Here is a 23,831-nt window from a genome sequence, read left to right as displayed (position 1 = left end):
AGATGGTATTGCTGTTACAACAGTGGTTGAAGATTCACAACCATTAGATGGTTCTGCTGTTACAACAGTGGTTGAAGATTCACAACCATTAGATGGTATTGCTGTTACAACAGTGGTTGAAGATTCACAACCATTAGATGGTATTGCTGTTACAACAGTGGTTGAAGATTCACAACCATTAGATGGTTTTGCTGTTACAACAGTGGTTGAAGATTCACAACCATTAGATGGTACTGCGGTAAAAGTATTAAAACCTGTCAGTGGTAATGTATGTTACAATCACTAGATGCATTTTAAGTCACATTTTGACAAAGACAGGGGGGCACTTTTGAAGTATTAAAGATCAAACGTAACCTTGGCTTTTTTGGCATGAAACTTTGCTGACTAAGGTCATTTTGCTTTGCAATTTTGATGTGACTAAGGTGATTCTGCTAAGTACTGCACATATGAAATAATCCTTTTCTTCATTTTCTGTTACATTTTGGGGAGAATCGGATGGTCAGGTAACTAATTGCCTTTGCTTAAACTATGGCTAAGGTTTAATAATGAATATTGTAAAAAAAATGCAACAGATTTAAAAACTCGATTTTTTCGTTCTCCTGAAAAGTTTGAAATTGTGACTAAGGTTGTTTTCCTTTGCAACCCTTCATATTGTAAATTTAACATCGTTTCCTTTCGCACAGACATCTAGATGTTCACTCAGTGGGATACATCGGGTTTCAGGACACTTTATTTGTTGTTTGTGGACACGAAGCCGGGCTCTTAAATTTTCTGATTGACCAATATACTGTTCATTACAGCCTGTGCATGTTATGACATATATTATGTTTTTGCAAGAGCAGTCAAAATTCTGTTTTACATAGAATTCTCCGTGTCTCGTGAAAGTTACAGAGTGTCCTTCAACAATATGTCGACACGTTCCACAGTTACCTCTGTTGCATCTAGACACAGTAGGATTTGATAACATCCTATATATATTATACTTGCACAGGCTGTAATGAACAGTATATTGGTCAATCAGAAAATTTAAGAGCCCGGGTTCGTGTCCACAAACAACAAATAAAGTGTCCTGAAACCCGATGTATCCCACTGAGTGAACATCTAGATGTCTGTGCGAAAGGAAACGATGTTAAATTTACAATATTTCCTTTTTATCAATATAATATAATATAATTAATATGTGCATCTTAGAACAAGATGAAAAACTGAAATCAATGCTGAAATCTAGAAAAATAATAAATAGCAAAAGACAAAATCAGAATCTTAAAAAGATTCTAACAAAAGCCAAATTTATTTCAAATAAACAGAATTTATCAAATCCTACTGTGTCTAGATGCAACAGAGGTAACTGTGGAACGTGTCGACATATTGTTGAAGGACACTCTGTAACTTTCACGAGACACGGAGAATTCTATGTAAAACAGAATTTTGACTGCTCTTGCAAAAACATAATATATGTCATAACATGCACAGGCTGTAATGAACAGTATATTGGTCAATCAGAAAATTTAAGAGCCCGGGTTCGTGTCCACAAACAACAAATAAAGTGTCCTGAAACCCGATGTATCCCACTGAGTGAACATCTAGATGTCTGTGCGAAAGGAAACGATGTTAAATTTACAATATTTCCTTTTTATCAAGTTCAAAATTCGGACAAAGTAAAACGAATTTTAAAAGAACACTACTTCATAGACAAGTACAAACCAATGTTAAACCATTGCAAGCTGTGACCTTGTCGCTCTAGAATGTTGTCCCTATTATGACGTCACAATATATATGTAATGACGTCATACTGTAACCGCTACAATCTCCCTGAAGAGTAAAGAACGAAACATGTTGGAGAAAAAGGCATTCTGTTTTTATTTATCTATGCAATATATATATATATATATATATATATATATATATATATATATATATATATATCTAAAAGAAAGTGATGAGAATACCGAGCGTACAGTAGTACATATATAAGAAGAAGTTTCTGAAATAATCACACGACACGGATCTTCTCCAACATGTTTCACTTTTATCTTCAGGGAGAAGTGATTACAGTTAAAACGGATTATGTTTTGACGTCAATTTGTCATGACGTCACATTGGCGGCTTTATATTGACAGTACTAGTAGCACAATGAAAACAAGTATAATTCAGACACATTGCGTTACCTATTTAACGATGGACACAATTCTTTGATGAAAAAGTTTTCTCTAGCTTTACGCTGCATGGCGTCAGCAGTATTCATTTTATAGAAAGGGAATATTTTAAATTTTATTTCCTTTCCTGCTGCGCATTTGTCAATGTGAGCGCTTAGGGGATGCACCTTGTTTTGGGGTCCTTAGTCTGTTGTTTATGGACGCGCATTCTGTCCCTCAAGCACTCCGTTTGTCCAATGTATTCTTCATGACACCCTTGGCATATAATAACATAAATAATATGTTTTGCGGAGCAGTCCATGTTAGAGCGTACATGAAATAATTGTTTCCTGTTTTTGAACTTTATACATGAAGTTTCAAGTATATATTCACAAGTTCCACAATTTCCCCGTTTACATTTTGTGACACTGAATTCTGTAGGTTCAATACATGAGTCGAATGTGGCACGTGTCAATATGTGTTTTAAGTTACGGCTTTGGCGTTTACTCTTTATCATTGTTACATTAGCCATAATTCGATTCATTTTCATATCAGCATTTAAAATTGGAACATTTTGTCTTATGATATGAAAAAGTTCCTGATTCTTGGGGTTGTGCGTTGAAACATAGGCCAGATTGACAGTGTTATTTATTTGTTTATCACGAACTTTCAACAGTGTCCTTCTGTCTATGTTTATTGCTTTCTTCATTCCATCTTCCACAAGAAGAACTGGGTATCCACGGTACTGTAGATATGATTTTAGTTCTGCAAGTCGCATGTTCCTTGTCGGTATTTGTGACACAATCATGCAGATACGTCTTGCTAAGTTATAGGGAATGCTTCTCTTTATATGACTCGGGTGGCAAGATGAAAAATGAAGGTATTGTTTAGTATCTGTAGGTTTATAATATATATCTGTTTCTAGATTACGTCCTCATAGTTTTACCATGATGTCCAAAAATGGAATTTCAGAATAATTTGAGTCCATGGTAAAATGTAAATGTTTGTTCAAGTTATTTAGGATGTTATAAAACAGAGTTAATTTTTCATCTCCAAAGGGCCATAACATGAAGCAATCGTCAAGAAAACGTCGCCAATTTGTTCTAAAGTATTCAGCGACTTCAGGTCCTAACTGTTCTTTTACTTTGGTTTCCAGAGTTCGTTCCAAATACCCTAAAACTAACGTAGCATACGTGGGTGCCATTTTGGTTCCCATTGCTGTACCCTTCATTTGTCTATAATGTTCCCCATCAAAATTAAATGTATTATTATTCAATATGAATGTAACACTTTCTATGACGAATTCCTTGGAGAATCGTGTTGGGAGTAATGCTGGATATTCGTGTAACCAGAATGATATAGCTTCAATGTATATATATATATTTGAGCCCAAAGATTAAAAGAAATCGTTCTGATTGATTCGACTCGGTAAATGACTGCTTAGTCGAACGGTATTTGCCCATCAGAGCAAGCCGAGAGTGTCTCATATAAGCAACGGGGTTCATTGCTTCCTTGATCATTCCTGCATTGAATAGCATCACTGGAGGGGGCCATGCCTTTTGTCGTGTCGCTGCGAAACATGTCTGTAGTGATATTGTTAGTTTGAGGCAGTTGGGTTTGCTGGATGATTTTGAGTGTCTCTGGATACATTGGGGCACACCTTGATGAACAGCCACTGGGATCCGTTACACCAGGCTGCTGCCGCGGCTAATGATCAATGGCTACCGCATGGAGCAAGGTTTAGACAGTCAGGGCTTTCAGGCAGGAATTCGCAAGGCTCTAGATGAGGAAAGAATAGGTCGTCCCCGTTCAATTCCCGTTCTCACATCTCTACTGCATTTGATAAAGATAATTCTAGATTTGTGTCAGAGCCTACCTGTAGGTATTGTTGTAAGTCAGGGCACATAATTTCTTCAGTCATTTTTCGACAATGGTTTTTGTGGATGTCAAGTCTCAACCTTTGTGTGTCTCTGCCGGCATGTAGTTAGCTACGTAGACCAGTCATCAAAGTCTGCAGTTGTGAACGCATTTTTGTTCTGTAGATTTTTTGAGTTGCGATACTTGAAACTTTCAGCTTTGTGATTCCAGATGGAGTTCAATACAACGTCATGCCGTTTTGGTTCACGAATGCCACATTCACCTTCAAGCTCCCCATCAATGACAACAAAGCCAATGTTGAAGGTGTCGAGTATGTCATCTCAGGCTCAGTGGAGTGACACGAGCACTTGTACAGCATCCACGCTTTCTGTGGCCCAATGGAGTGACACGGGCACCTGTACAGCATCCACGCTTTCTTTGGCCCAATGGAGTGACACGATCACCTGTACAGCATCCATGCTTTCTGTGGCCCAATGGAGTGACACGAGTACCTGTACAGCATCGACGCTTTCTTTGGCCCAATGGAGTGACACGATCACCTGTACAGCATCCACGCTTTCTGTGGCCCAATGGAGTGACACGATCACTTGTACAGCATCCGTGCTTTCTGTGGCCCAATGGAGTGACACGATCACCTGTACAGCATCCATGCCTTCTCTGGCCCAATGGAGTGACACGAGCACCTGTACAGCATCCACGCTTTTTGTGGCCCAATGGAGTGACACGATCACCTGTACAGCATCCACGCTTTCTGTGGCCCAATGGAGTGACACGATCATTTGTACAGCATCCGTGCTTTCTCTGGCCCAATGGAGTGACACGATCACCTGTACAGCATCCATGCCTTCTCTGGCCCAATGGAGTGACACGAGCACCTGTACACCATCCACGCTTTCTGTGGCCCAATGGAGTGACACGAGCACCTGTACAGCATCCACGCTTTCTGTGGCCCAATGGAGTGACACGAGCACCTGTACAGGATTCATGCCTTCTCTGGCCCAATGGAGTGACACGAGCACCTGTACAGCATCCACGCTTTTGTGGCCCAATGGAGTGACACGATCACCTGTACAGCATCCACGCTTTATGTGGCCCAATGGAGTGACACGATCATTTGTACAGCATCCGTGCTTTCTCTGGCCCAATGGAGTGACACGATCACCTGTACAGCATCCATGCCTTCTCTGGCCCAATGGAGTGACACGAGCACCTGTACAGCATCCACGCTTTCTGTGGCCCAATGGAGTGACACGAGCACCTGTACAGCATCCACGCTTTCTCTGGCCCAATGGAGTGACACGAGCACCTGTACAGGATTCATGCCTTCTCTGGCCCAATGGAGTGACACGAGCACCTGTACAGGATTCATGCCTTCTCTGGCCCAATGGAGTGACACGAGCACCTGTACAGGATTCATGCCTTCTCTGGCCCAATGGAGTGACACGAGCACCTGTACAGGATTCATGCCTTCTCTGGCCCAATGGAGTGACCTGTACACGAGCACCTTGTACAGGATTCATGCCTTCTCTGGCCCAATGGAGTGACACGAGCACCTGTACAGGATTCATGCTTTCTCTGGCCCAATGGAGTGACACGATCACCTGTACAGGATTCATGCTTCTCTGGCCAAATGGAGTGACACGATCACCTGTACAGGATTCATGCCTTCTCTGGCCCATTGGAGTGACACGAGCACTTGTACAGGATTCATGCCTTCTCTGGCCCAATGGAGTGACACGAGCACCTGTACAGGATTCATGCTTTCTCTTGCCCAATGGAGTGACACGAGCACCTGTACAGCATCCACGCTTTCTCTGGCCCATTGGAGTGACACGAGCACCTGTACAGCATCCACGCTTTCTGTGGCCCAATGGAGTGACACGGTCACCTGTACAGCATCCACGCTTTCTCTGGCCCAATGGAGTGACACGAGCACCTGTACAGGATTCATGCCTTCTCTGGCCCAATGGAGTGACACGATCACCTGTACAGCATCCACGCTTTCTCTTGCCCAATGGAGTGACACGAGCACCTGTACAGCATCCACGCTTTCTCTGGCCCATTGGAGTGAAACGAGCACCTGTACAGGATTCATGCTTTCTCCGACTCAGTGGAGTGAAGCTCACCGTGTGTTTAGTGAAATGTGGACTTGCGCTGGCAGATTACTGAATTTGTCAGGAGCCACTCCCAGTGGCAAGCAAAGGTAGAAGTTATTTCAAAATATCAGTTTTTCCTAGTATATAGAGAAGCATATGAGGTCTCAAAGAACACTTTGGAAAGCACATGTCGTGCAAAACTAAGTCTGTGAACTAAGACAATGGAAGCAGGTATAGCTAACAGAACCAACATCAACAGATAGCCAAAACATGCAAGCTGGCGTTTTGTCTCATTGGTAAAGATTACACTCACATCTTTACTGGGGAAAAATCAACATGTGGTCTTAAGTTTTTGCGTTTCATGAGTCAATATATCTTGCATACACAGTAGCTTTAAAACATTGACCAGATCTGTTGTTGGATTGATTTATTGATGGATTGATCAACATCAGTTATCATGCTTGGTCATGGTAGCCTGGGCTAGGAGTGGGCGGGTTGAGTGGTTGGCGGGTGTTGGTGGTAATAAGAACTAACAAGACAAGCTTATACATGCAAAAGAAAGAATTCTGTTACATGTGACAGTTATGTGACAATATTCATACTCTATAAAGATGTCTGACCTTTCTGCTGGGACATACACTTCAATGCTTCCAGGCTGACCTCGACGATCACCTGCCAGACCACGTAGCTGGATAGGACGTACACCATGTAATCAGGGGCGCCCGACTTGCTCAGCTTCAGTCCGAAGAAGATAGTGATCACTAGAACAAATTCACGAAGAAAGGTGTACAGTGAATCACTTCACTCAAACAACACACTCTTCATTTGTCATCAAACAAGAGTGAACACACAGTATAGTCAGAATTACAATGCAATATTCATGTTTTCGGTCAGTTATAAGTGAATTATTATCGCTGCATGGCTGTTCCTTTTCTTCTCATCGTGTTAGGTTTACAGTTCACAGATTGTTGATGGCAATTTGACTCCTTTTGATGACCACTGCATGCCTCGCCTCTTATCTAACTTGGAAAGGGTTGGTTATGACAGTGCGGGAACGGAACTCTTACCTGCCAGGCAATACGCCCCTGTCCCGACCAGAAAGTGAGCCCAGTTAAAGAGGGGGTCTTCGTTCCGAGGAAGGTCCAGGTCGGACATATGCCATCACCGGCTGTTGAGGCAAAACTACTTATGGTAATGTTGAAATTAAAATCATCTTGAGTATGAGGTTTACATAATTATATGATATATATTTTGAAGAGAGGTGTATCTGAACGGCAGCTGCTGATTGGCTAACTGAATATGTCTTGAAATTAATGCATTTAATCAAATTAACAGAGAAACATAGTTGAATTTTAATAATGTTTATAATGACCAGTGCTGTAACGATAATTGCTAATATTGGGTGTGATCTTTAATAATCTTCCCCATTAAATTAGTAATGTACAGCAGCATCACGTTTTCTCAATATTAAGAATTTAGCAACGTTCTTAAAATAATGATCTATAGGATATTTCTGATTGTGGAATGGCGTCATACGTACTTCCGTTTATCTGACAGTTGGATGCTTGCGTGCCGGCTGTGTCGGGTTGGCGAGTTTGGGTGGGTTTAGTGGGGTGAGGGTGGAATGGGGTGGGTGTTTGGTTGGTTGATGATGGAGTGGGGTGGATGTTTGGGTGGTGTTGTGTTGGTGTTGGTTGGGTGAGAGGCTGTATACTTTGTTGCTACAATTTGTTGCTGTGGAAACGCGTTTGAACACTGAAATCCTTCCACATGTATGAATATATTGTTTCTGGTTTTACCAGTATGCCATGAATGAAATTTTGCTCGATGCTTATAAGACAAACGTTTATCATAACACAACATTAACCTAGACACCTACTATGGTGATTCTTGTCCAGAGAGTATGTGTGTACAACCAAGAAGTGTACAGCCAGGAAGCGTACAGCAAGGGGGGCAGTGCTGCAGGTGCTTGACTCTTCACAGTACACTATCACGCTACAAATCTCAGGTAAATACCATGGTCAGGGTTTGGACAACGCCATGAATTTACATTCTGGTACTGTCAGTCGTGTGCTAACTTGCGTGGCAGGCTATGTTGAACACAATAATAGTTACACGACTACCTCTATTTATCAGAGGGGCGGTGGGGTAGCCTATTGGTTAAAGCGTTGGCTCGTCACGACGAAGACCCGGGTTCGATTCCCCACATGGGCATAATGTGTGAAACCCATTTCTGGTGTCCCCCGCCGGGATATTGCTGGAATATTGCTAAAAGCGGCGTAAAACTAAACTCAGTCAGTCAGTCTATTTATCAGATCTACTCACGCCAGGTTTGATGGATCCGGTAGCAGACTAAACACAAAGCACACATACTGTTCAGGTTTGTCTTCATTTTGTGTAACTGTGACTATTATGACTCAAGGTGTGCTTCTTGATAACCCAATGACAACCCGTCTGTTAAAGCCTGTCTGATAACCCGCAGTTGAGCTGTCTGTTAAAGCCTGTCTGATAAACCACAGTTGAGCTGTCTGTTAAAGCCTGTCTGATAACCCATAGATGAGCTGTCTGTTAACGTCTGTGAGGGGCGGTGGGGTAGCCTAGTGGTTAAAGCGTTGGCTCGTCACGCCGAAGACCCGGGTTCGATTCCCCACATGGGCACAATGTGTTAAGCCCATTTCTGGTGTCCCCCGCCGTGATGTTGCTGGAATATTGCTAAAAGCGGCGTAAAACTAAACTCAGTCAGTCAGTTAACGTCTGTCTGATAACCCACTGAAGACCTGTCTGTTAAAGTCTGTGTGATAACCCACAGATGAGCTGTCTGTTAAAGCCTGTCTGATAACGTATTCTGTTATTCTCTGGATAACCCGTTAAGGGTGTGCCTGATACTGTCTGTTGGATAGCCCACTATTTAGCTGCCTCTTAAAGCCTGTTTGATAATCCACTGAGAGATAACCGCCGGTTTGTACCTCTACAGTATCCCTGTGCTGAGTACACTCAGGGCGACGATATATACTGACGTGTAGGGAGATATTAGTGGTAAACACAATCTTACGTTAATGATGACCAACGCTGTAATGATGATTCCTAATATCGGGTGTGATTTTTTATAATCTTCCCCATTAATCTGCAACAGAAAAAAAGCAATCGAATCATACATGATACACAGTTAGCTTGGGTTTGATTGAGAATGTGAAGGCATCAGGCCTCATTGTTAAAGAGGTACGTTTGTTATTTACAGACATACACCAGGCCTCATTGTTAAAGAGGTACGTTTGTTATTTATACACATACACCAGGCCTCATTGTTAAAGAGGTACGTTTGTTATTTACAGACATACACCAGGCCTCATTGTTAAAGAGGTACGTTTGTTATTTACAGACATACACCAGGCCTCATTGTTAAAGAGGTACGTTTGTTATTTACAGACATACACCAGGCCTCATTGTTAAAGAGGTATGTTTGTTAATTACAGACATACACCAGGCCTCATTGTTAAAGAGGTACGTTTGTTATTTACAGACATAAACCAGGCCTTATTGTTAAATTGTTAAAGAGGTACGTGTGTTATTTACAGACATACACCAGGCCTCATTGTTAAAGAGGTACGTTTGTTATTTACAGACATACACCAGGCCTCATTGTTAGAGAGGTACGTTTGTTATTTACAGACATACACCAGGCCTCATTGTTAAAGAGGTGCGTTTGTTATTTACAGACATACACCAGGCCTCATTGTTAGAGAGGTACGTTTGTTATTTACAGACATACACCAGGCCTCATTGTTAAAAAGGTGCGTTTGTTATTTACATACATACACCAGGCCTCATTGTTAAAGAGGTAAGTTTGTTATTTACAGACATACACCAGGCCTCATTGTTGAAAAGGTACGTTTGTTATTTACAGACATACACCACGCCTCATTGTTAGAGAGGTACGTTTGTTATTTACAGACATACACCACGCCTCATTGTTAAAGAAGTACGTTTGTTATTTACAGACATACACCGGGCCTCATTGTTAGAGAGGTACGTTCGTTATTTACAGACATAAACCAGGCCTCATTGTTAAAGAGGTACGTTTGTTATTTACAGACATACACCAGGCCTCATTGTTAAAAAGGTACGTTTGTTATTTACAGACATACACCAGGCCTCATTGTTAAAGAGGAACGTTTGCTCTTTACAGACATACACCAGGCCTCATTGTTAAAGAGGTACGTTTGTTATTTACAGACATACACCAGGCGTCATTGTTAAAGAGGTACGTTTGTTATTTACAGACATACACCAGGCCTCATTGTTAAAGAGGTACGTTTGTTATTTACAGACATACACCAGGCCTCATTGTTAAAGAGGTACGTTCGTTATTTACAGACATACACCAGGCCTCATTGTTAGAGAGGTACGTTTGTTATTTACAGACATACACCAGGCCTCATTGTTAGAGAGGTACGTTTGTTATTTACAGACATACACCGGGCCTCATTGTTAAAGAGGTACGTTTGTTATTTACACACATACACCAGGCCTCATTGTTAAAGAGGTACGTTTGTTATTTACAGACATACACCAGGCCTCATTGTTAAAGAGGTACGTTTGTTATTTACAGACATACACCGGGCCTCATTGTTAAAGAGGTACGTTTGTTATTTACACACATACACCAGGCCTCATTGTTAAAGAGGTACGTTTGTTATTTACAGACATACACCAGGCCTCATTGTTAAAGAGGTACGTTTGTTATTTACACACATACACCAGGCCTCATTGTTAAAGAGGTACGTTTGTTATTTACAGACATACACCAGGCCTCATTGTTAAAGAGGTATGTTTGTTAATTACAGACATACACCAGGCCTCATTGTTAAAGAGGTACGTTTGTTATTTACAGACATAAACCAGGCCTTATTGTTAAATTGTTAAAGAGGTACGTGTGTTATTTACAGACATACACCAGGCCTCATTGTTAAAGAGGTACGTTTGTTATTTACAGACATACACCAGGCCTCATTGTTAAAGAGGTATGTTTGTTAATTACAGACATACACCAGGCCTCATTGTTAAAGAGGTACGTTTGTTATTTACAGACATAAACCAGGCCTTATTGTTAAATTGTTAAAGAGGTACGTGTGTTATTTACAGACATACACCAGGCCTCATTGTTAGAGAGGTACGTTTGTTATTTACAGACATACACCAGGCCTCATTGTTAAAGAGGTGCGTTTGTTATTTACAGACATACACCAGGCCTCATTGTTAAAGAGGTACGTTTGTTATTTACAGACATACACCAGGCCTCATTGTTAAAGAGGTACGTTTGTTATTTACAGACATACACCAGGCCTCATTGTTAAAGAGGTACGTTTGTTATTTACAGACATAAACCAGGTAGCTGCTTTTCCGTATCATGTGTTGTTGTGAAACACTTTACCTTTGCATGAGTTTCTGTTAAATGGTAGGGAATGGCGATTCTGATGGGGCAGGTTTGGGTCATGGCTTGGAAGTCTTGATGATCTTGTTTCTAGATTTTTAGGTTTAGGTGGGCAGGGTAGCCTTTGAGTGAAGAGAAGTCTTCTTTCAGATGGTCCAATTCGCTGCCGAAGGTATCGAGACGGCAAATCGCTTTGTCACGTCGCGTAATGAGGCAGGCGATAGCCATTTGCTTTGTAGTTTTCTTCGCCACTTTCTATTACTCATAGATGAAGTGACCCATCTAATACTTATAGATCCATTAACTTCTCTTTTACCTGGGGATCTAGTTACCTGGCTATTATTTATAGTTCCAGTCCCCTGTCTATGACTAAAATATCTAGTAACCTGTGTATTACTTACAGATCTAGTAGCCTCTATATTACTTATGGATGTAGCCTCTAGTAGCCTCTATATTACTTAGGGATGTATTGACCTCTCTTTTACTTAGGAATCTAGTAACTACTCTATTACTTGAAGATCTACTTACCTGTCTATTACTGAGAGATCTAGTAACCTCTATACTACTATCTACATAACCTGTTTATTACTTATACCTAGTAACCTGTCTATTTCTTTGGGAGCTAGTAACTTGTCTTTTATGTTCAGATCTAGTAACCGCTCTATTATTTACAGACATAGTATCCGCTCTATTACTTACAGATCTAGTATCTGCTCTATTATTTACAGATCTAATAGACGCTGTTTTAGTTACAGATATAGTATCCGCTCTATTACTTACAGACATACTAGTAGCCGCTCCATTACTTACAGATCGAGTATCTGCTCTTTTAGTTACAGATATAGTATCCGCTCTATTACTTACAGACATACTAGTAGCCGCTCCATTACTTACAGATCTAGTAACCGCTCTATTATTTACAGACATAGTATCCGCTCTATTACTTACAGACATAGTATCCGCTCTATTACTTACAGACATACTAGTAGCCGCTCCATTACTTACAGATCTAGTAACCGCTCTATTATTTACAGACATAGTATCCGCTCTATTACTTACAGATCTAGTAACCGCTCTATTATTTACAGACATAGTATCCGCTCTATTACTTACAGACATACTAGTAGCCGCTCCATTACTTACAGATCGAGTATCTGCTCTTTTAGTTACAGATATAGTATCCGCTCTATTACTTACAGACATACTAGTAGCCGCTCCATTACTTACAGATCGAGTATCTGCTCTTTTAGTTACAGATATAGTATCCGCTCTATTACTTACAGACATACTAGTAGCCAGCCTATCCATTACTTACAGATCTAGTAACCGCTCTATTATTTACAGACATAGTATCCGCTCCATTACTTACAGATCTAGTATCCGCTCTATTACTTACAGACATACTAGTAGCCGCTCCATTACTTACAGATCTAGTAACCGCTCTATTATTTACAGACATAGTATCCGCTCTATTACTTACAGATCTAGTAACCGCTCTATTATTTACAGACATAGTATCCGCTCTATTACTTACAGATCTAGTATCCGCTCTATTACTTACAAATATAGTATCCGCTCTATTACTTACAGACATACTAGTAGCCGTTCCATTACTTTCAGATCTACTAGTAGCCGCTCCATTACTTATATATATCTAGTAAATTGTCTATTACTTATGGATCTAGTTACCTGTGTATGACTTAAACGAGCATATCTAGTAAATTGTCTATAATTTATGGATCTAGTAACCTGTCTATTACTCATGGATCAAGTAACCTGTCTATTACTTATTGATTTAAAAATTAACACTTCTAGTAACCTGTCTATTACTTATTGATTTAATAACTAAAACCTCTGGTAACCTGTCTATTACTTATTGATTTAATAACTAAAACCTCTGGTAACCTGTCTATTACTTATTGATTTAATAACTAAAACCTCTAGTAACCTGTCTATTACTTATTGATTTAATAACTAAAACCTCTTGTAACCTGTCTATTACTTATTGATTTAATAACTAAAACCTCTTGTAACCTGTCTATTACTTATTGATTTAATAACTAAAACCTCTTGTAACCTGTCTATTACTTATTGATTTAATAACTAAAACCTCGAGTAACCTGTCTATTACTTATTGATTTAATAACTAAAATCTCTAGTAACCTGTCTATTACTTATTGATTTAAAATTAACACCTCTAGTAACCTGTCTATTACTTATTGATTTAATAACTAAAACCTCTGGTAACCTGTCTATTACTTATTGATTTAATAACTAAAACCTCTGGTAACCTGTCTATTACTTATTGATTTAATAACTAAAACCTCTAGTAACCTGTCTATTACTTATTGATTTAATAACTAAAACCTCTTGTAACCTGTCTATTACTTATTGATTTAATAACTAAAACCTCTTGTAACCTGTCTATTACTTATTGATTTAATAACTAAAACCTCTTGTAACCTGTCTATTACTTATTGATTTAATAACTAAAACCTCGAGTAACCTGTCTATTACTTATTGATTTAATAACTAAAATCTCTAGTAACCTGTCTATTACTTATTGATTTAAAAATTAACACCTCTAGTAACCTGTCTATTACTTATTGATTTAATAACTAAAACCTCTGGTAACCTGTCTATTACTTATTGATTTAATAACTAAAACCTCTAGTAACCTGTCTATTACTTATTGATTTAATAACTAAAACCTCTAGTAACCTGTCTATTACTTATTGATTTAATAACTAAAACCTCTTGTAACCTGTCTATTACTTATTGATTTAATAACTAAAACCTCTTGTAACCTGTCTATTACTTATTGATTTAATAACTAAAACCTCTTGTTACCTGTCTATTACTTATTGATTTAATAACTAAAACCTCTAGTAACCTGTCTATTACTTATTGATTTAATAACTAAAATATCTAGTAACCTGTCTATTACTTATTGATTTAATAACTTGTCTAAAACCTCTAGTAGCCTGTCGATTACGTACAGATCTTGTCCCATGTCCATTACTTAGATTCAGTAGCCATGTGCCACTTATTATCTAATTATGTGCCACGTGTTATTCCATTGTATACCTGTTGTGTGGATAACGGGATTAGCAATGCCCCTAGTGGGACATGCCTGCTTTACTAGAAAGGGAGACAACCTTACGTGGCTGTAACCTTGTGCCTCTATGAAGATGATGATAAACGCAGCAATTGTTGCAACAAATGTCAGCCCCATACACATGCGATGTATCTGAAAAGAGACACCCGAAAGATATGGGTAGTACCAATGGTACAGCCACACGATTATACGGTCAGATTAAACAAATGTAGTCAGTGTAGGGAATCTCTAAAGATATTTTAGTCGACGCCAAACTCAATAATGTCAGGGCACGTCTGTTATCTATAAATCTAATTTTCTCAAAACAAATCAGTCGGATCATCCATTCATTACAGAATATAATTTTAGAGTTTGCAATTTCTGTTTGTTTCTCAATATGCAATACGTTATTTGTTCAAACCGACCCAACTCAAGGACCATTCAGGCTACAGTCATAATCCATGCATGGTATTAAACATGAGTATAAACCCAGATTGTGCCAGCATTCTCTCCGTACATTATCCCTACCTAGAACGAGACCTCAGCTGAGTATTACTGTACAAATATCATCCCTACCAGTATATCACTCACAGTATATCACACACAGTATATCACACACAATACATCAGAATCAGTATATCAAACACAGTATATCACACATATCGGTATATCCCACACATTACATCTCATACAGTATATTTCACACAGTACATCAAATACAGTATACCACACAGTACACACATGCAGTATAGCACACACAGTGTATAATACACAGTATGTCACACACAGTACATCACACGCAGTATATCTCACACAGTATGTCACACAGTACATTACACAATATGTCACACACTGGATGTCTCACACAGTAATCAAACACAGTATATGACACAGTATATCTCACACAGTACATCACACACAGTATATTACACAGAACATCACACTCATGATATTACACACAGTACATCACACACAGTACATCACACACAGTATATCACATATACGCGTGTATCACCCTTACCTGGAACCATACTTTCAGGCCCCGGATGTCCTTGTCTGGCCACATGGGTTTGAAGTACCTGGCTATGACAAGTCCTATACTGGCAAACATGAGCCATGCTATTGACATTAGACAACCTGAAACACATTAGAGGTCACTGAAACCAATAGCTGAGGATTTTGTTTCCACCAAGTCATATGCTTTTGAACCCTATATTGCCGCCCTGTTGTCCCGATAGCCAGAACCCGGCTGTCGGCCTGCTTGGAGCAACGGCAGACAGTAAACACTACTGAAATATGCATTCTGTTATCTTAAGTCAGGCTGTAAAGGCAAAACAAAACAAAAAACATAACCACGAAATGTAAACATTGCCCTCCACATATTTGTCTGTATGACCAGGGATAATCCACATATATAGTCTCCCTGGTATGACAAAAGGGATTATTTCAACTTTCCGACATTCAACTTTCCCATCATGTTGAGCAATATTCCAACAGTTGAAGGCTTTGGTGTTTACATTGCACAGCGTTTGAGGTACAATCGAGCATGTTTATTTCTACCAAAATTTCAAGGAGCGCCATATGATTATTGATCAGAAGTTGTTCGATCAAGGTTACAGCGTTATAGGCCTGAGCTTTCAAAACTGTCACGGTTGACATGTGGAGGACATTTTAACATTTGACGCATCAGTGACAAAAGTTATGTGTGATGCAATTCCCTATTGTGTCTTGTATCATACGTTCCCGACGTTTTCAGTAAACAACTGCAAATGTTTATGACACAGTGCCACCGGTGGGGCAGGATACGCTCACCTTTTAGCAAACTACTTGTATCATCTCTATTTTAACAATGATCCAGTGCCACCGATGGGGCAGGATACGCTCACCTTTTAGCGAATTACTTGTATCATCTCTATTTTAACAATGATCCATAAACACATGCTAATGATATAGCCGGAATTGTACATCGACTCTGTCCCTAACAGATATTTCTTATGGATGTGGAAAGATCACAATGTAAACAACCTGCATCTATCTACGTATCAAGTGGGCACCATGGACTTGAACCAGGGAGTGTTTCGTTCTTACCATGGACTTGAACCAGAGAGTGTTTCGTTCTTACCATGGACTTGAACCAGAGAGTGTTTCGTTCTTACCATGGACTTGAACCAGAGAGTGTTTCGTTCTTACCATGAACTTGAACTAGAGAGTGTAGTGTTTCGTTATTACCATGAACTTGAACCAGAGAGTGCCGTGTTTCGTTCTTACCATGAACTTGAACCAGAGAGTGCAGTGTTTCGTTCTTACCATGGACTTGAACTAGAGAGTGTTTCGTTCTTACCATGAACTTGAACTAGAGAGTGCCGTGTTTCGTTCTTACCACGGACTTGAACCAGAGAGTGCAGTGTTTCGTTCTTACCATGGACTTGAACCAGAGAGTGTTTCGTTCTTACCATGAACTTGAACTAGAGAGTGTAGTGTTTCGTTCTTTCCATGAACTTGAACCAGAGAGTGCCGTGTTTCGTTCTTACCATGAACTTGAACCAGAGAGTGTTTCGTTCTTACCATGGACTTGAACCAGAGAGTGTTTCGTTCTTACCATGGACTTGAACCAGAGAGTGTTTCGTTCTTACCATGGACTTGAACCAGAGAGTGTAGTGTGTCGTTCTTACCATGGACTTGAACCAGAGAGTGTAGTGTTTCGTTCTTACCATGAACCTGAACCAGAGAGGGTAGTATTTTGTTCTTACCATGGACTTGAACCAGAGAGTGTAGTGTTTCGTTCTTACCATGAACTTGAACCAGAGAGTGTAGTGTTTCGTTCTTACCATGGACTTGAACCAGAGAGTGTAGTGTTTCGTTCTTACCATGGACCTGAACCAGAGAGTGTAGTGTGTCGTTCTTACCATGGACTTGAACCAGAGAGTGTAGTGTGTCGTTCTTACCATGGACTTGAACCAGAGAGTGTAGTGTGTCGTTCTTACCATGGACTTGAACCAGAGAGTGTAGTGTTTCGTTCTTACCATGAACTTGAACCAGAGAGTGTAGTGTGTCGTTCTTACCATGGACTTCAACCAGAGAGTGTAGTGTTACGTTCTTACCATGAACTTGAACCAGAGAGTGTAGTATTTCGTTCTTACCATGGACTTGAACCAGAGAGTGTAGTGTTTCGTTCTTACCATGAACTTGAACCAGAGAGTGTAGTGTTTAGTTCTTACCATGAACTTGAACCAGAGAGTGTAGTGTTTCGTTCTTACCATGGACTTTAACCAAGGAGTGTAGTGTTTCGTTCTTACCATGAACTTGAACCAGAGAGTGCAGTGTTTCGTTCTTACCATGGACTTTAACCAAGGAGTGTAGTGTTTCGTTCTTACCATGAACTTGAACCAGAGAGTGTAGTGTTTCGTTCTTACCATGGACTTGAACCAGAGGGTGTAGTGTTTCGTTCTTACCATGGACTTGAACCAGAGAGTGCAGTGTTTCGTTCTTACCATGGACTTGAACCAGAGAGCGCAGTGTTTCGTTCTTACCATGGACATGAACGAGAGAGTAGTGTGTGTCGTTCTTACCATGAACTTGAACCAGAGAGTGCAGTGTTTCGTTCTTACCATGAACTTGAACCAGAGTGTGTAGTGTTTCGTTCTTACCATGAACTTGAACCAGAGAGTGTAGTGTTTCGTTCTTACCATGAACTTGAACCAGAGAGTGTAGTGTTTCGTTCTTACCATGGACTTGAACCAGAGTGTAGTGTTTCGTTCTTACCATAAACTGGAACCAGAGAGCGTAGTTTTTCGTTCTTACCATGGACTTGATCCAGAGAGTGTAGTGTTTCGTTCTTACCATAAACTGGAACCAGAGAGTGTAGTATTTCGTTCTTACCATGGACTTGAACCAGTGGGTATATCAGTTGTGTAGTACCGGCGCTGTCGGTCGCCTGGAGGTCAACCAGCGATGACGTCACTGCCGGCGTGGGAACATGGGGCTTTTTTCTGAAACCTTATTTGTTCTTACGAAATATTATTTGTAAGCAGGAATTCTTAACGGACTTATTCCGTTGAAATATTTGAAAAAGAAATGATGACAAGATATCACGTGGCTATGAAGTGATCATACGACGTACACTATCATGTCCCCACTTAAATGACACGGAAGATTGGACTGGACATAGCAGTTAAGAATATTCACCAATATTTGATATGGTTCTTGTTTCCGTTCCTAATGTTGAATAATCATATCACTCCTCACTACACATGTCATTCCACGATGTACGTGGCGGTAGAAGGCGCATTGTGATGAAATGAAAGGCTTATTACCGACTGTAGCTTTGCCCCGAGCAAACATGAGATGCCAGTCCTGCGTTAGATTGAACAGCTTCACATCACCGTAGCCATCAGTCTGTCTCAAAAAGCTGCAGTCGAAAATGCCGTCGTTGACTGAGCCCCTGGGGTCGCTTAGTCCCAGTTTTGGCTGAGTTACATAAGAAACATTACACCTAAGGATATAATTATATATAATATTTCCATAAATCTAGAACTGCAGAGATAAGTCAGCCTTGACTATCCGCTTACAACATCCCATGGGGGTATATGCAAAATATTGGAGGAAATTATATGAGTGAGTGAGTGAGCTTAGTTTTACGCCGCACTCTGCAATATTCCAGCTATATGGCGGCGTTCTGTAAATAATCGAGTCTGGACCAGACATTCCAGTGATCAACAGCATGAGCATCGATCTGCGCAATTGGGAACCGATCACATGTGTCAACCAAGTCAGCGAGCCTGACCACACGATCTCGTTAGTCGCCTCGTACGACAAGCATAGTCGCCTTTTGTGGCAAGCATGGGTTGCTGAAGACCTATTCCACCCCGGATCTTCACGGGTCAGGAAAATATATGATGAATCACTGAATATCTGATGATGATCATCATCCACTTAAACAAACTTCATCGCTGAAGATTACTTTCTCTGATTCTACTTTAGTTGAGATTGGCCATTCTAGAGTGAAACACTAAATGACTTTACCTCTCCTACAAGTCGGCGCCCTGATATTGCTGGAATATTGCTAAAAGCGGCGTAAAACTAAACTCACTCACTCACTCTCCTACAACATGTGGTGACATATATTAAACATACTTGAGCCAGCCGTTGGTTGACTATTCCTGTGTTGTACGACTCGAACACCCCGACATCGCCACCATACACGACACATTCACTGACGCTGTCATCGCCCTGAAATATTGGTGAAATCTAAGCATAAACAAGGATTAGTGAGTGTTGTTTCTTGTCGCATCCCATGCTGTGTCGTGTTGCAGAATGTTACACCTAGGTCAGGCAAACCGCAGGTTGACTGCGTCAACACATACCTGCCATCGCAGTACCATAATTGTAAACTAACATACTGTACCATGCATGTCCGATAGTGTGCTCGTCTTATTGGGCGGGACCCTGATCTAACCCTTATCTACCTTTAAACCTCTGTGTTTGGCACCCGTGGGGGTGGTGCAAGTTTATTAAATGATCATTGAAACCCTCATGAAAACGGGTGAAAATGAACTCCCCCACCTATTTAAACTGTAGCGATACCCATCTAATAATGCTTGTTTTTCACCCCTCTGTGATAATACATATTCGACCTTTCTTAAAAATGCCATGTCGAAAATGTGCTTTGAAATGCAATATACATCTTAAATAGACTACAAACTAATATAAGTAAGCGAGAAACTGACAGTCCTTGTAATTGTTTAAATAGACAACGCAAAACACATTCACAAAATCAATTGTATTACTCAGAAATCAATGCTTATGCTCATTGTCTATATCAAGCCCCAAGTTTCTTCAGAAATGGGCCAAGCTCGTTTGTTAATTGGGTCAATTTGTGAGTAGGGTAGAACGAAAGCAAAGTGTAGGGTACTGAGAAAACATGCATTGATTAAGGGTAGGTGAACTGGGGGTGTAGGTGAAACGAGAGTGTAGGGGTTATGGGTGTGAACCGAATTTTCTGATGTTGAAATCCGTAAATAAACACACAGCAGCCGCGATGTTAATCTAAGGTTATCGTCTCTTTGCTGGGAGGCACGCATCGCTTAACCTTGTGATCAACCTGACATATCCTGAATGAGTCACGTGAGGCATATACAGACACTTCATATTACACTGAAAACGTCGACAGTGACTGCCTGCAGATGTAATAGGGCTGATGCTAACATTTGCTGGTATAGTTATGACACATTTGGAGATGTAATACTATGTTTATACCACATATTTAAGAAACTTTCCCTTGCAAAAAATGTCATAATATTAACATAAGAAAATATAATCAAACGCAAATTGCCCCATGGTTATTGCCAACAACAAGGGCTCGATTCTGACCAACATCAGCGCTCAAACGCACCTCTTAACAACTTTGCATCGAAAACAGCAAAATGCACGTGTGTTGCAAGTAAGGGCAAAATGCACGTGCATGCATGGTATAAAACCACCTCACAGCACAGAGCAGATCGTACTTCAGCAGAAAACCACTTTACAATGCCGAGGTTAACTTCAGCAGAGCGAGAGAGGGCCATCGGAATGCTGCAGATGGGCGCTACAACGGGTCACGTTGCAAGAACCTTCAATTGCTCCGTCGTGACCGTCTGGAACCTTCGTCGGCGTTAGCAACAGACTGGTCAGGCCTCAGACAGGCCCCAGACAGGCAGACCCCGGGTGACAACTGCGCAGGAAGACCGCCACCTGAGGACGTTACACCTTAGAAACCACTTCCTGACGGTAACGTCATCAGCGTCAACAACACTCGGTCACCCAGTGAGTCGAAGGATAGTGTCAAGGAGACTAAGGGCCTATGGTATCAGGGCTTACCGACCGCACCGAGGAACGCTGCTGACAGACAGACATGGTCGCTCGAGTTGTACAGAACTTCTCTCACGCCAACAACGTCAACGTCCTGCCATGACCTGCACGCTCTCCTGACATGTCGCCAATCGAGCACGTATGGGACCACCTTGATAGAGTTATTCAACGGAGACAGAATTCAATAGTTACAGTACAGCAAATGACTCAAGCCCTTGTCGAAGGATGGAGGCGAATCCCAGCTGACGTCATCAGACGCCTCATAACTTCAGTCAGAAGACGTGTGTTTGCATGTATTCTATCCAGAGGTGGACAAACTCGCTATAAGAGACTTCTGTTCACGCTTTGCTGTGTTTCCCGAATGGACCAACTGATCGTGAATTCTCTAGTTTGACCCCATGTCGACCATAACCTGTTCAATAAGTTATCAGACTTGTCAAAAATCGAACATTTGTACTTAGCACGTGCCTATGTCATTGCTTCACAAATTATAAATTTCAAACTTCGACTTCTTCTTCTTGTTTTTAAGTGAGATCAAATTGAACGAGGAGAAAGTTTCTTTTGCCCGTCAGTATAGTAGATATTCACTCACTATAGTAGGTTTATAACACTGTATACCGAAAATACTTTCAGTCTGTCTCAGTCATTTTTCGGTTTCTAAAGTATAATCAGAAGGCAAATGAATCTCCTGACATAGGCCTTTTATGAACCTGGCAGGTGACGACATTAGCTGGACATGCTGCTTTACAAGCACAGAAACCATTTCCACATTCATAAAGCCGAGTCCATTGTACAACTCCAACAGCATCAAGTGTTCATGAAGTTAGCGAGTGAGTTTAGGTTTACGCCGCACTCAGCAACATTCCAGCTATATGGAGGCAGTCTGTAAAAAATCGAGTCTGGACAAGACAATCCAGTGATCAACAGCATGAACTTGGGAACCGATGACATGAATCAACCGCGTCAGCGAGCCTGTGTTCATGAAGCACTCAAAACTAGTGAGAATACCAGGTATTTGGAGTGGATGTAGGCGTGGTATGCTTGGTATCTTCCCCAAAGGATAGCAGCTGTACACAAATATCAAACCTCTGGTATGGAAAGTGAATGTTCATCTACAACTGAGTCAAAAATTGGACTGAAATTAACTGATTTTGGAAGGCGAAGAGCCAAGGTCGGTGACTTATTCTCGTAGCGTTCTATCAAATTAACCCTAACATCAGCAGCATACAATGGGTAGTTTTAGCTTTGCGCCGCTTTTAGCAATATTCCAGCAATATCACGGCAGGGGACACCAGAAATGGGCTTCACACATTGTACCCATGTGGGGAATCGAACCCGCGTCTTCAGCTAGACGAGCGAACGCTTTAACCACTGGTCTACCCACATCGCCCCCAGCAACAAAGACTGTAGTAACGGATCAATAATAGGACGTGTCCTAGAGACAGTTCTGATTACTTGATTCACGATTTGCAATAATAGGAACATCATGTAACACATTTATTTACCATTTTCTTGTCTTTCGAGAATCCTATGGCCATCCACGAGTCTCCAGATGAAGGCGACCTAAGACGAAACCGGATGTTGCTGTTTTCTGGTACCCACGTGACTGAGAATGTGCATCCCTTGTCACAGTCGTCAAAACATCCCATCCGTACTCCACACTCGCGGTCACGTGATATACCCTGAAAAAAGAGCAATGTCATATTTCCGTGAAAAAACAGCGGCACTGTAAGACGTTACAACATCACATCAAACACAACATACCAGTTGAACCAAGGCAGCATCTAGTTGGTTTGGTTTGTTTATTTGCAAGGGGTACATGTAGGCCATCGGCCCATGGTACATATCTAGTTAGTTATGTTACTGCCCAAATATACGTGTGTAACTAATACCTCATTCACATACAAGCTGACACTCGTCAGTACGTGTACGTACGTGTACGTGTACTGCTTGTGTGCAAATGGGTCATATGCAACATTATTCCTGGAGACAATTAACACGACCTAGAGTGGTTATGCAAACATTAATGCATATTGATTAAGTATATTTACGTTGTGTCTATTTTGTGCCCCGAGAACACACAGTATTTTTGCAAAGTACAAGCTGATCAGAGGTCAAGATGGCAAACAGAAATTCAATAAATACAATTCAATCTCAGTCTGATGAATGGAATGAAGCTCTACTGGAGCATTTGGGGTGAGGAAAGAACGAAGATACACAGAGGATACCAATTGGACGATCCAACACGGAACAGGGGAGACCAATTGGACGATCCATCACGGAACAGAGGAGACCAATTGGACGATCCATCACGGAACAGAGGAGACCAATTGGACGATCCAACACGG

General features: G+C 40.8%; 1 protein-coding gene across 2 annotated transcripts in view; it reads right to left on the bottom strand.

Moving 5' to 3' along the window:
* LOC124275543 (putative ferric-chelate reductase 1) overlaps positions 1–23,831 on the bottom strand; it is a 54,610-nt gene that overhangs the window by 15,985 nt on the left and 14,794 nt on the right. The window contains exons 6-14 of one of the 2 annotated variants that reach the window (XM_046711125.1): positions 22,989–23,165; positions 19,771–19,866; positions 18,951–19,104; positions 18,517–18,633; positions 15,659–15,774; positions 14,704–14,790; positions 9,162–9,233; positions 7,177–7,277; positions 6,730–6,870 (exon numbers count right to left, since the gene is read on the bottom strand). In XM_046711125.1, the coding sequence (XP_046567081.1) occupies positions 7,221–7,277; positions 9,162–9,233; positions 14,704–14,790; positions 15,659–15,774; positions 18,517–18,633; positions 18,951–19,104; positions 19,771–19,866; positions 22,989–23,165 (876 nt within the window). In that variant the 3' untranslated portion in view covers positions 6,730–6,870; positions 7,177–7,220. Of the gene's footprint in view, positions 1–6,729; positions 6,871–7,176; positions 7,278–7,649; positions 8,097–9,161; positions 9,234–14,703; positions 14,791–15,658; positions 15,775–18,516; positions 18,634–18,950; positions 19,105–19,770; positions 19,867–22,988; positions 23,166–23,831 lie in introns of those variants that run through there. The other variant, XM_046711118.1, reaches the window with a different exon arrangement.

The sequence above is a fragment of the Haliotis rubra genome, unplaced genomic scaffold (assembly GCF_003918875.1).
Source record: "Haliotis rubra isolate DU_JTF1 unplaced genomic scaffold, ASM391887v1 Scf1049, whole genome shotgun sequence".
NCBI lineage: Eukaryota > Metazoa > Mollusca > Gastropoda > Lepetellida > Haliotidae > Haliotis > Haliotis rubra.
This window is presented reverse-complemented; position numbering and strand designations above follow the sequence as displayed.